Raw genomic sequence first — 14,195 nt, 5'->3', positions numbered from 1 at the left:
GGTAATCCAACATCATGTATTTGTAAAGTAGGCCTATTAAAAAAAAACACTATTAAAATGCAAAAGAAAAGTGGTTAACCAAAATAAACATGCAAACGGATGTATTTTTCATTCATTTTATTACTTCATAAAATATACACAAATACTGTTGTAAATAAAGTTAAAGTGTGTTAAAGAACTGTACAAGATATCGGTACACAATACATAAATTGACTTCCCGCAGTGCCCACCTAACCGTTTCTAGTTGCTATTGACAACCGTTACACTGCCCCCTGGGTCGATGGACAGAAACAGACGTTACCGCGACTCAGGACCACATTTAACGGATCGTTATGGTTTTAATCTAAAATGACATCGAGTTAACCGGGCGTTTAAGACCATCACCAAAAAAAATCTACCGTGGAAGTAAAAAAAAGTATAAGCGAACGAACAAGGTTGTAAGAAAGGGAAATATAAGAACCCCTATTTCATCATCCGAGGTGGACAAACGTGAAGATTAGTGGAGCGAGATGAGAGCAGTGAACACGATCGTTACAGGCATGTTAAAAGAAGAGACAGGATTTAATGACAGGTTTAGATCTACGGACAAATGACACATGTTAAATAAATACATTATATGGTAGAGACCCAGCGGGCAGTGTAAGCGTGGTGGACCCAGGAGGCTTACCCTATATCAATGTCCTCAGCCCTGATGCTACTGCACTTCACGGTGCAGTTTCCTACTTCACACATCTTAAAACAACCAACCACAGTTTGGCTTTACACAACTTAAAAAATATATACAGTTAAGTAAAAAAAGAAAAAAGGAAAAAAAAAAACTACATTTAACTCCCTGCTCCGCCCCCCCCACCCCTCCCCTCTTTTACAATTAAAAGCCGTTCTTCACCAACTGAATGAAACCAAAATACAGAGAAAAGCTGACATTGAGAACCACCTTTTGAAACGGATAAAATGTAGCTGAAATGTGAGTTTCAGTCACAATGTTTATTTACTCCAACATATAGTAAGACTCCTCGCTAAAAAGCGTTGTGTGCCTTTACAATATTTATTTTGTATTACCTTCAGTCGCACCTATCCAGCACATTGTGTGCGTGTGTGTCTGTGTATGGGTGTGTATGTCTGCATGTGTGTGTCGGCGTGTGTGTGTGTGTGTAAATGGCTAGAGCACCTATCGCTAGTTCACCAATAAACCACGACGGCACCAAAGCTAATAAAGACCACTTACTCTTCCTTTCCGACACCACCCTACCTTCTCTTGCTACGTCCGCTACGTCCCCCAGTCCAGAACCAGTATGGTGTACTGGTGCACTCCCAACAGCGACCTTATCCTAAGCCCTGACCCAGACCCAACCAATCCGCTACAAGGGTGCATCCACCAATAAGGTTTCATTCACAGACCTGGCTCCCTACATATACCCCCACCTTCCCCCCATACTACTCTATAAAACAAAAGTTTAACAGATTACACACAGTTTGTTTAAAAAAATGCAATTTTAAACAGTATAAAAACAAAATCCGGGCCAAGGCGGCAAAGCGGGAGATCTTGTCCCCGCCCAGATACATGCTCTCGCCCGGGATTGGCTGCCCGTGGCTACTCTGATGACGTCATCGACACGTGACATCCGACAGACAGGTCTCTGTGGTGAGACGGTGTGATGGGGGAGACGGGGAGGGGGTCACCCTGGGGTGGTTAACGAGAGATCCAGTGTTCCTCTCTGTAGGGGTGGCGGCGGTGGATGTGAACCAGAGTCTAGGACTGCTTGTTGAGGGAGTCGGACAAAGAGGGGGGGGGGGGGGGGGGGGGGGGGGGATGGGGGTCCTGGGGGTCCGCTACCGAGGCCCTTCGGACTTGATCTTCAAATACGGATTTTCCGTCCGTTCCCGAAAAAGATCAAATCGCTCTTAATGGCAAAATTATGTTTCAAATCAAACGTCATCCAGGAAGAGGAAAGAAAAATGAAAAAGGTTTCAAAACTAAAACAGAGGAGCGAGCAGAGTCCTTGGAGGCCTGAAACAGACAACAAATACAACACTTATTGTATGTAGTACTCAGTTGTGTAGCATCTTCTCCTATGTATCTCTTGTGTACGGGGAATGGGTAAACCTAGTGATTGTTAGTGCTTGGCACTAGGTTCTATGAACATCCTTACTGTACCGAAAGCCGTTCTTTTTTTTCCGTCAAATGTACTTATTGTAAGTCACTTTGGATAAAAGCGTCTGCTAAATGACCTGAATGTAAATGTAAAAACATCCAGGTAATTCAGCGGTTCATCGTGGACCTGTGTGTTCCCCATACGGGTTGTCTTAAGGTCTGAAGGTGTGTTGTAGCGGTGCTGCTGCTGCTGGGGCCTCACCTGTTAAGGTTTCATTTACAACGCGAGGGGGTCGGAGGTCGTCACTTCCCCATGTGCTCGTACGGCATGCTGACCTGCAGCACACAGGAGGAACACGTCAGCGAGCGCACTGCTGACAGGACGGCGCTAGAGGACAGCAGCGGACGCTAGCACTAAAGGTTAGCATCACACGTCATTAGCATCACATCTGAGCACACTCAGGGGAAAAAAAGGCTACCACAACATGCGGGCATGCTAGTAATGCTCAGCAAAACACGCTATTAAAATAGACTAGCACAATGTGCTAATACAACACGTTAGCAGAAAGTTAAATCCAAATATAATAAATATATCAACCAGTCACACATCATCAATAGAAGCTTGATAGCATTGGGCAGCAGTCTTTGATAGTTGCCATGTAGCAATAGCGAGGGCTAGTGTCTATAAATAAAGCGCGTCATCGTAAGTCTCCACCTGTGACGTGGAGATGCGGGAGGGGTCGTGGCGCGCCGTGAGGTCGGAGGAGGACAGGTTGGCGGGCGCCCCTCGGTGGAGCCTCATGCTCACCTTCCTCTCCCGCTCCGCCCGCGAGATGGCCCGCGGCGACGTGTTGCCTGGGGAGCGAGACGGAGGTCGTGAACGGACTGCGTTCACACAGCGCTTCATAACCAGAGGAGGAGCAGGAGGAGCTGGGGGATCGAACTAGCAACCTTCCGGTTACCAGCCAACCCGCTCTACCTCCGGAGCCAAATGGGGGGGGGGGGTTTGCTCACCTGATGGGAGGACGCGCGAGGCCGGGTTCGACAGGGCCTGCTCGGCGGCGTGCCGGACTCTGTTGGCGGGGGGAGGGTTGGGCCCCGGGGGGAGGACCCGGGTGGCGGACCCCCGTGGCGGGGCCCCCCGGTCATCCCGCTCCTCCGCCGTCCTGCGCTCCCGCTCACCGTCCTCGGCGGTCCGGCTGGCACCCTGCCGGGACATCAAAGGGAAAACATTCTGTGTTAAGGCGGGAAAATCCGTCACTATAGATATATTAAAACAGCCCATATATAATGTTATTGACTTCGTATATTAGTTATACAATTACGTTCTCAATGTGTGTTTCTTGGTCTTTCAGAAGAGCGGGGAAACACACATTTAGTAACGTAATTGTTGTATTTTTTAAAGCCGACTTATTCTACAAAAATACATAAATACTCAAAATCGGGACGTAATATTTGGACGACGTCCAGACAAGAGTTCAGTCAACCAAGTCCAGAAGACGAGAGCGGGACAACAAAGGGTGGCCGACGTACGAATTTGAGCATGTTCCAGTCGAAGACGTAGTCGTAGGAGAAGCCCTGGCGGTGGAACAGGTTCCTGAAGAGCTGGCGCAGGTACGAGTAGTCGGGTTTGTCGTCGAAGCGCAGTGAGCGGCAGAAGTTCAGGTAGGTGGAGAACTCGGCTGTGGGGTCAGACAGGAGGAGGCATGAGGCGGAGGAGGAACGGGGTCTTAACCAAACACAAGCTCTTACATCTGGTTGCTCTTTGCTCCTTCCTTACACAATTCATGGCCCAACTATTAACCAGCACGAGGTAGGGATAACGTTTCTTTCTAGTGCTTCATATTTACCTTACTATTTTACCATACATCGATCCTATAAAGAGACATGGAAGAGAGTGCTGGTACAATTTGTAGAAGTACTAGGGCTTGAACTATAAAAGGCAGACTCACACGGGTATCCTTTACACAATAACTAGATCTATCCATCTATAAAAGGCAGAATCACACGGGTATCCTTTACACAGGACCTAGATCTATAGACCTACATGGGTATCCTTTAACCAGGACCTAGATCTATAGACCTACATGGGTATCCTTTACACAGGACCTAGATCTATAGACCTACATGGGTATCCTTTAACCAGGACTTAGATCTATAGACCTACATGGGTATCCTTTACACAGGACCTAGATCTAAGTACTCACATGGGTATCCTTTACAGAGGACCTCGATGGGCGTGGACATCTTCTTCTCGCTGATGCGCTCGTATTTCTGCCTCTTGGTGGCGGCCTTGAGGCCCTGCCATGGCAGCGAGCCCAGGTTGAAGTACATGAGGACATAGCCCAGGGACTCCAGGTCGTCACGCCGGGACTGCTCTGTGGGCGAGAGACAGAGGGAAGACACAGAGAGAGAGGAGAGAGAGACAGAGGGAAGACACAGAGAGAGACAGAGAGAGAGGGAAGACACAGAGAGAGAGAGACAGACAGTGCAGAACATGAATGACTGGTTCTTTGAATAAATACACCTTTTCTGACATTGTGAATCACAGTGAACACATTTTTGACACACACACACACACACACACACACACACACACACACACACACACACACACACACACACACACACACACACACACACACACACACACACACACACACACACACACACACACACACACACACACGGCGTGGGAGTTGCGCCCGGTCCAACATATTCCGGAGGCATCATTAGGTGCCTCAGCAGATGCTACGGGGCAGAGTCAAGGCGAGCGACAGGTTTTTAGAAGCGCGCCAGTGCAGGCGTGGGAGAACGCGTGTCGGGGGGGGGGGTGTCAGCGGTGTGAGGGGGCTGCAGACGACGTAGAGCCAGCTGCCATGACTCACAGCCTCAGACGGAGCCCGGCAACAAGCAGCAGGGAGGGATGTAGGTCTGCGTCTCTAGGGGGGGGCGGTGAGGGGGTGATGGTGGCGGTTCCCCCCATAGTCGCACAGAGGCTATGGGGGGGCCCCACCCTTTTCTTTATTTCAGGTCTTGTTGAGGTTGCGCAGCGTTTTACTGAGAGGGTGGGTTTATGTGAGATTCGCTCGGGACCCATTGCTTGCCCCGGAGGAACCTACGTTACTTCTACCTCTTTTCATTAAGAAGATGCTCTTATCCCAAAGGGACTTGCAGTGAGTATTTCCAGAGATGTTGGTGAGCAGGTGGAGGTAAGGGAATCCTGTGGACGCCTACAGCAGTGGACAGCAGGATTAGAAACCAGGAACTTGATCGCCGCTTAAGATGAGAAACAGATCCAGCTCATTACGGAGGAGCGAGGGGGGAAGACGGCCTGAAGTTTGGGGGTAGCTGGAATGTGCATGTATCGTAGTCAGTACTCTACACTAGGGGTGGGAATCACAGGCTAACCGATACGATACTTGGGCCACGATAGAGCTAATATTGCGATTTTGTGATAATCAAAATATATAATTAGACAATCCTATAACGATACATTATCATAAATGTCAACCATGAATACGAATTGACTGAGAAAAGGGCGGAAAGTGCTTAATTTCTTTCTTTATTCATGGTCCAAACTGAGTTTTTCAGTTTCTCGACTTTGGTTAGTTAACTTCCGTTCAAGTTTCCCTCGGTCATGTGTTGAGCTAGTCTGGCTATTGCCAGACCAAGCTCAATCGTAGATTGCACGGTGGTGTGGGGAAGCTGCCGTCATTATCTTCAGCACAAGAGGCGTGATCAATGGGCCTAGTTCAACTGACTCTGTACGCGATTGGCTGTTTGCCGTCACTTGCCTGTCATTGTGTTAAATCAGCCAATAGCGCGCCAAGGGGAAAAGCCAGCTTGGTGATTGGCTCACGCAAAAACGTAGAAATAAATGTATTGCTCTTCTCCAGACCCTTGTGCTGGGCGAAGTCAAATCGCCGGCAGAACGGGCGGGGCTACCCCGTCTAGTGTTGAGCGCCACCTCGAGGTGCAATCGAGTGGACACTGGGAGCAGGGAAATCCATTTAGAGTGCCCTATTTTATTAATCAAAACATCCGTATTTGGCGGTACCATATCGATTCTCGTATCACATGAAGAAGGTTGATGATACATCGCCGTATCAATATTTTGTCCCACCCTGACTCTATACCACCCCCTCTCTCTTAATCCTAGAGACCTCGGTCGGACAACAACAGCGCTGTATGAGAGCTGTGCGTGTGCCTCTTACCGATGCCCAGGTGGGTGTTGATGGAGGCGTAGCGCGCGGTGCCCGTCAGGTTCTTGTTCTCGCGGTAGGGGATGTGCTGGTGCGTGCGGGCGTCCCGGTACTTCTTGGCCAGGCCGAAGTCGATGATGTACACCAGGTTGCCCTTCTTGCCGAGACCCATCAGGAAGTTGTCTGGCTTCACGTCGCGGTGGATGAAGTTCTTGGAGTGGATGTACTCGATGCGGCTGATCTGGGGGGGGGGGACATGATTGGAATTTTGTTAAAAAATATAACAATTAAAAACAAAAAGTTTTTTTTTCTTTTTTAACATGACTAAAAAAGAAAAAAGATAAATTGTTTGAAATGCATGCATTTGAGTTTGTACAGAACAGATGTGGGGCCGTTACATTTAGCAGAACAGTTCAAATGAAATCGAGTATTGAGAGAATTATTTTTTTCCGACAGTAATGATCCGTCAGTTGACGTTTTCTTGTTTAGGATCATGTTTAACTTTCAAAATTATGCCAAAAATAACTGACATTTATTGAAAGCAAGCATAAAAATTGCACACAGAAGCGTCAAACCGCTATACAATGTATAACCTATCGACTTTTCATATATGGTATCACTCAAGTAGCATGGCCCTTGCATTGTCGTGAGAACGTACATAATGACCCTGTTAAACACTAATCTGACAATAGACAATAGAACACTTCCATCTAGCAGGGTCTTTACAAAGACAAGGATGTAATATCTGGACCGGTGGTGCTGGAATACAGACCAGCGCCACTATGTGGTGGCTACATGTCATTCCAGCTAACGGTTAATAATAATCTCAGCTTCAATCTAAATGTCTTCCTGTGTGAGCATCCTGTTTGTGAATGTTGACCTTGACCTTTGTAACCCGTGTTGCCATCACATGCTGCTCGTCTGTATTCTGTGAGCTGGCCTTTGTTTACAGACCTCTCTCGTTGGCCTAGTTCGGTGCTCGGCCTAGCGTATAGCCATTTGATAATCAATTGATTCTACCTCGATTGCTGCAATTTGACATGCATGCCAGATAACATGTTACGTCTTTGAATACAATACAAACCAGACATGACTTCAATCAGCTACACTGCCAAACTGATACGCACCCCCATCACTTCACTTTGCCAGCCTTACATTTTCAGATTAGAGAAAATGTATATATTATTGAATCTATAGGGTTTAATGTGCACTGATGCTTATGGTTGTCTAATGGCAAGGACTTTTAATGCTATTATTCAAAGACTTTCCTATGCAGCCTTAGGGTGCTGTCAGAGTCGTTAGCTTTATGCTATCTAGCATTGACCTTCCCATGTGGTTACATGGAATTTGGAGTCCTCAGCTAAATGCTATCTTAGCATTAATTTCCCCATGCATCATGATGCTTTCTGAATCGTTAACTTTATGCTACCTAGGATTGAATTGGCCATGTAGCACTATGCTGCTTTCCGAGTCTTTGGCTTAATGCTATCTAACAATGACTTCCCCATGTAGCTTCATGGTGCCGTGTGAGTCAGTGACTGAATGCTAGGGTCTACTTCCTCAGGCCTTCTTCCATCACATGTCCTGTGGTAGGCCTCTCGTGTAAGTCACTCTTCCAGTGTTTCCACTTCTCTACCTAAAGGCTGAAGGGGTTTGAACGTGCGAGAGAGTGTGTGCGTGTGTCTTTGTATACGTGTGTGTCTGTATGTGTCCGTCTGTGTGTGTCTATGTGTGAGTGTGTGTGTTACCATCTGGTCTGCCAGCAGCAGCACTGTCTTCAGGCTGAACTTGCGGGAGCAGAAGTTGAAGAGGTCCTCCAGGCTGGGCCCGAGAAGCTCCATCACCATCACGTTGTAGTCGCCCTCCGCCCCGCACCACTTTATGGACGGGATGCCAACTTGACACACGGGGACAAACGCACATCATCACGTCATCCGAACAGGACCAACGTCAACAATATGTTGTCATTTGTCTACTGCAGTACAGTAGTAGTAAGTGGCGTTGTGTATTTGGTCAACACTACACTTCAGCACCGTCGAGTAGAATCTGGTATGATCATAACTACAGAGGGAGCTAGCCCTAGTATCCTTATCTCCTTACCCCCTTTTTCCCCTCACCTAGTCAACTTACCTACTAGTCTCCCCACCTCCAGATATCCTGGTCTCTTATTTTCATCACCACCTAGTCCCTAACCTCTTGGTCTCATTACCAAGGTCTCATCTTCTAGTCTCCTTAACTCCTCCCCATCATCTTGAGGACCACTTAATCTCCTCGGCTCCTAGTCTCCTCGGCTCCTAGTCTCCTTACCTCCTCCCTGCATCATCTTGTAGAACTTGCTCTCGATGTGCAGCTGTGGATGCTTGGTCTTCACACACTCAAGCTTGATGGCCACCTCCTCCCCGGTGGCGATGTTGGCCCCTACACACACACACACACACACATTAAATACCATTCTACGATACCCCTGTTATGACGTACAGTCAGAGGGACGTGTCTAAGACACGGCCGGCTGCAGTCAGCAGAACGCAGACGGGGGCTAAGAATAAACATTGCATCACGGTGCGTCCGTTCACGCTCACCGAGGTAGATGTCTCCGAAGGAGCCGCTCCCGATCTTGCGCCCGAGGCGGTACTTGTTCCCGACTCGAAGCTCCATGGTGACGAGGGGGAGCTGGGAGGAGACGGGAGAGAGAGTCAGTCAGAGTGAGAGAGATGGTGAGAGAGCGAGGCACCAAGGACATGCATCCATCAAGCACCCAACCCCCGACAGGCCTAGGCCCTCCACCCAATACTCCACCTGATACACCAACACACTCAGGACCCTTCAGCTGGAAGACAGCCCCTCCCCCACAACACTCATGAACTAGCTTAGCTGGACTAGCTTGGTGGCGTGAACTTGCTGTTTGGCAAATTAGACTGACATTTGAGACGTCGATTTTTGTCTTTGAAAGTTGCATCAACTGATTGAATAATGTCAAATACAGAGCAAACTTGAGCCAAAAGGGGGAGGAAGAAGAAAGACATTTGAATGTTGGCACTGGATTTCTTCCCCTAGCCCTATGGATATCTGTACTGTTTAGTTAGCTATTAATATTTATAAAGTATTACTCTGGTTTGATGAATCACTAGGTCACTGATCTGATGACGAACGCCGCATTACGGTTACATCAAAGGTACGAGTGTAATTCAGATAGACGGGATGAAAAGGTTACGTTAAGGTAGATTTTGGAAAAAAAAAGTGGGCAAGGAAGCCAAGCATTAAAGGAGTTTCCAACCAGAGAGTTAATCACGTTGAATTGCAACCAATAAACTGGTCTTCAACAATATCTAATATGGCTTCAGCTACTAAGACGCCAAGCATAACAACACAGGATTCAATCAGTTGAGGGCTTATTTAAGAGGACAGGGAGAGAGTGTGTGTGACAGAGATGATCAACTGACAGATGGACGCACAACAAATCCAAACTGACAGTGAAGTGAGAACCGGGTTGTGTCGTGTAGTAATCAACTCTGCCTAAAACACCAAGACCGGATTGTGTAGTATTGAGACCGAATGAATACAACATGAAGACCATGCTGTGTTGTGTTGAGACCGACTGACTACAACATGAGGCCCGGTTATGTTAAGACCGACTGCTGACTACAACATGGGGCCCGGTTGTGTTGAGACCGACTGCTGACTACAACATGGGGCCCAGTTGTGTTGTTTTGAGACCGACTGACTACAACATGAGGCCCGGTTATGTTAAGACCGACTGCTGACTACAACGTGAGGCCCGGTTGTGTTGTGTTGAGACCGACCGACTGTGACCGAGGGCTGGAGGGGGCCTGGCACGCGTTGCACTGGGGCCTTGGACTGAGGCCTTGGAGCCAGGGCGCACGTGACGCTGGACGAGCAACATGATTTATTTAACCCCCTCTTCACCGCGGAACATTGTGCAGCCTTTGCAAGGCCCAACACACTCTCTCTCTGTGTCTGTGTCTGTGTCTGTGTGTGTGTGTGTGTGTGCGTGCGTGCGTGTGTGTGTGTCCCCCCCTCCACTGTGGAGAACCAGAGACAGAGTGAGGGGAAGGCGGGTCTATGGCAGATGTAACCGTGTCAGAGCTCTGAAACCATTCTGGGCGCTCAACTTTATTGATATCATTTATGGATTTATTGTTCCCTTTCAGCATTAACCATTTAAAATATGTAACAAAATCACTATTATCAGAGAGACAGAGGGAGGGAGAGACAGTTAGCAAACAACTTCATCCTGAACTTAAGCTGGCCACCACATGGTGATCATATCCCATAAAAGAAGCTCAGCTAGAAGTCATGCGTCAGTAATTGAGGTGTTGTTAAAAAAAAAAAAAATACAATAACTCCATGACCTCATTGCTTTCGTTCTCTCTCTCATCCGTCTACGTGTGCGCTACGGCTGAAACCAACCCACTTCCTGTTGACGTTCATCTCAAAGCACTCTTCAATTATCCCTCCGTTCTGTGAAATCATCAACTCGATGGCCCCAATAGAACCGGCTCACCAGTCAACCGTGAGCTTTCAAAGGGTATTAGCAGGTCATTGATTTGTTATACCCCTGGCTACCGTCACGCAAGGCCATGTCTACACTACACGGACCAAAAGTATGCATGGGAAACTAAACTCGACTCCCACACTACATCGGTTCCAGAGAGTTTGGTCTCGAGACTTGTTCCCCATTGGAGGAATTTGAAAACCCGTGAAAACTTTTTGTTATCAAAAGGACCCACATGATTGTGGAGCAGACTGGGCCCAAAAGACGTCATGTCCATGGTTAAGGCCTTCCAAAGCCACCGAGGGAGGAGGCAGGGTGTTAGCTAGGTATGATCAGCCCTACTGTTCTGCCAAGAAGAGGTGGCAGGATGAATCAGCCTGCAGAGGGTCCGCTGGATTAGGGTTAATCAAGAGTTAGCGTCCATTAAACCAGGAGAGGCTCCAGCCAAAGACTTGCTCGTAGGTAGTTTACGCTACCTTACCCAGACTGACACGCGATGCACACCGTGGGTCATTGTAGGTCTCTCGGAATTATGGCTCAATTCACAACACACGATAGCAAATGCAATTGACTATCATTTCATTTATGATAATTTTGATCATAAACTAAATGCTTCCGTCATTCTCAGGCAAATATAAAGACCAAATCATGTGCTACCTGTAGCATTGGCTGTATATATATTTTTAAATACATTTGTACTGTTTTTCTCGTCAGACTAAGCAAGCAAAGCAAATCAGAAAGAAGTCTGGTCAGGGCTGTCTTGATACGGTTGATTAACGAACAAAGCCATGAATAAATAAGGAAGCTTAGAAAGTCTTGGGGGATACAGTGAACAGAATTTCAGAGCAACATACATGTCCTGTCAGATGGGTCTTTCAAGGACGGACAGTGAATTCTGAGATCATATTTTAACTTGAGCCACGGGCACTTCAAGATACACATAGCTACACACGGGCTGGGAAACAGGAAGTATGGAAGAGAAACCATAAAAAAGGCAAAGCAGTCAAATTCCAAACGCCATGCTAAGAGTTCCAACTAACGGTTGGTTTCACATTGCAGCATAAACCAATTGAAGGTCTGGTACTGGACCAGGGATGAGACCAGTGTCGCTTCAGACCCCGTACTTTGACAATTTTAAAGGCCCAGCCATAATTAGTCTACTCTGCAAAACCGAGCAGCAGACCACGTCAGCTACACATCCCAACTCAAAAGGGGAACCAACTCAACACACGCACACGGACAGACAACCATAATATTGAACACAGCTAAATAAAGCTGCCAGCAGTCCTGCGGTCTTTAACACACCAAGGGTCTGGAGGTCCGGGGAGCAGGTGGGTTCCTGGTGCTGTACAGAAGAAGGTCGTCCATAAATCAGCTGCGAGTTAATTAACCTGACACGCAAGCTCCTCATCAAGGGGAGACTGCCATTTGTACACGGTCAACCCGCCGTGACACACACACACACACACACACACACACACACACACACACACACACTTTAGGAGAGGCTTTGAGGGACCCGGAGCATGAGGAGATTTACAATTCAGCCCCCAAGCATCCACCCAACCCCGAAATATGCAACCACCGGGCGGACAGACACAGGGAATGACCGCGTTCAGTGAGCACCACCCCGGATGGGGTGCACAGTCTCTAGTGGTCCACTGGCTCTCCAGTCCCTTCAAGCAGCGGTACTTTGGACTGTTTCAAGTAGCAATTGTACGGGGCAAATTCAGTCCAGTCCCCCGTATTGATGCAGTCGAAGCGGGTTGAAACGCCTTAAGAAATAGCCTAAACCGAGCACTACGATACGGACTTTATTCCAACGTTACACACAACCAGGCTTAACGTCAACGTTGACGTAAACGTTACATTAACCTAACGTAACGTTAGCTCAGCCGCAATACCCGCTCCGTATCGGCCTCGGACAGCGGAGAACCGTGTCCCCGAACCACACGCCATTTAAATCACAATATACACGAAAAAAACTAAGAAATAGACATGGGTGCGTTGTGTTTCGGGGGCGTTTAACCCGGTAACCGCACCCTTGTCCGGAGTAAGCCCGTGGTTCATAGCCCTTTCTACCGACCCCCTCCCCCCCTCTCTGTCTCGTAGCCGTGAATACAACTCAGGGATCTGGGCGAATCCGGCCACCTTTCCCCCTCGATTTCCCCCATTCCCCGTAATGTGACTTACCCGATATTAGGTTTATCAGAAAGCTTGATGGGTGGAGATAATGTTCCGGTGGTTGTCAGTCAGACAGGTTCATAGGGGACGAAGGATTGGAGCGGATTGTCGCGGAGTTCATACCCGGCTTGTCGCTCTCGTTCCGTCGGCTGCGCTCCGTGTTGTGGTCCCCGAGCAGCAGCGTCGAGGAGCCCGGCGGTGTTGCCAGATTGGGCCAGATTTTCCACCCAATCTTGCAACCCTGTCTGTACCAGTTCAGCCAGGGTTGCCAGATTGGGCGGGAAATGCGGCCCAATCTGGCAACGCTGGAGCCTCGTTCCTCGGCCGTGCTCCGCGCGCGTCTGTCTCCCCCTCTGGTCTCGCGACGCATTATTGACAACAGCGGTGATGTCATCGCCAGCAGGGCCTCGGAGTGAAGGTTTAAGGGAGAATCCCACCCAAAACACCATTAATAATGGATAATTTACAATAATAATAATTAACATTAAGGCCATTATTTGGGACATTGTGACTAATCATTTGGCTGTTGGGTAATTGTTGACTGATTAACTCTGACAGGGGCGTCAGTTAATCAAAAATATTCCCCGGTCAAATTTTTCACCCAGTGCATGTTTGAATCTATCCCATAAGAAAAGTTGTTCCTCATTAAAAACAATTAAATCATTCTGTAGTGCAATAGGGTTATTTACCTCACTGATAACTGTTCATTCAGAATATTACTATTTATACTTCAGAAGAACATGTTCAAACATTTATGCACTTTAGAAACACTGATAAAAATAATTCAGTATACATATCGTTTCTTTGTGTTTTCTTTCCCGTTTGATGTCAACTTGACTGTTTCTGTATTGCAGCGGAATGCCATTGTTTGGGACATTGTGACAAATCATTTGATTGTTGACTCTGACAGGGGCGTTTTTCCCATGGACATAATTACTGTTTATGGTTATTTTTTTCCTGAAACCCCAAGAAATATTGACTAAATGGCATATCATTTCACATCAACAAATTAGAAATGTGTTGCACTTTTGTTTATTTCCTTGCATTTCCTATAATCTTTATTGGTATTTCATAGTACACTCATACCAATTTGTTATTACTTGCATATCTTTGAAAGCTTTGATAAGGGTCCTCCCACCAAATCAAATGTTTAACATTCATCAGATTTAGGCAACGAATCAGGGATCAAATCAAGAGATAC

General features: G+C 47.4%; 1 protein-coding gene across 1 annotated transcript; it reads right to left on the bottom strand.

Annotated features, from left to right (window-relative positions):
• Positions 1-102: 102 nt before the first annotated feature.
• On the bottom strand, positions 103-13,278 carry LOC132452299 (casein kinase I). The gene is made up of 11 exons (XM_060044852.1): positions 13,004-13,278; positions 8,877-8,967; positions 8,605-8,715; positions 8,046-8,194; positions 6,310-6,538; positions 4,300-4,470; positions 3,626-3,774; positions 3,107-3,299; positions 2,808-2,947; positions 2,355-2,428; positions 103-2,008 (listed from the first exon to the last, which is right to left on the bottom strand). Exons 2-10 carry the CDS (start codon positions 8,950-8,952, stop codon positions 2,396-2,398), a joined length of 1,251 nt encoding a protein of 416 aa, XP_059900835.1. The 5' UTR covers positions 8,953-8,967; positions 13,004-13,278; the 3' UTR covers positions 103-2,008; positions 2,355-2,395.
• Between the last annotated feature and the right edge of the window lie 917 nt (positions 13,279-14,195).

This window comes from Gadus macrocephalus, chromosome 2 (genome assembly GCF_031168955.1).
Source record: "Gadus macrocephalus chromosome 2, ASM3116895v1".
Taxonomy (NCBI): domain Eukaryota; kingdom Metazoa; phylum Chordata; class Actinopteri; order Gadiformes; family Gadidae; genus Gadus; species Gadus macrocephalus.
The sequence above is the reverse complement of the archived record's forward strand: the minus strand, read 5'-3'. Positions and strand labels throughout refer to the sequence as shown.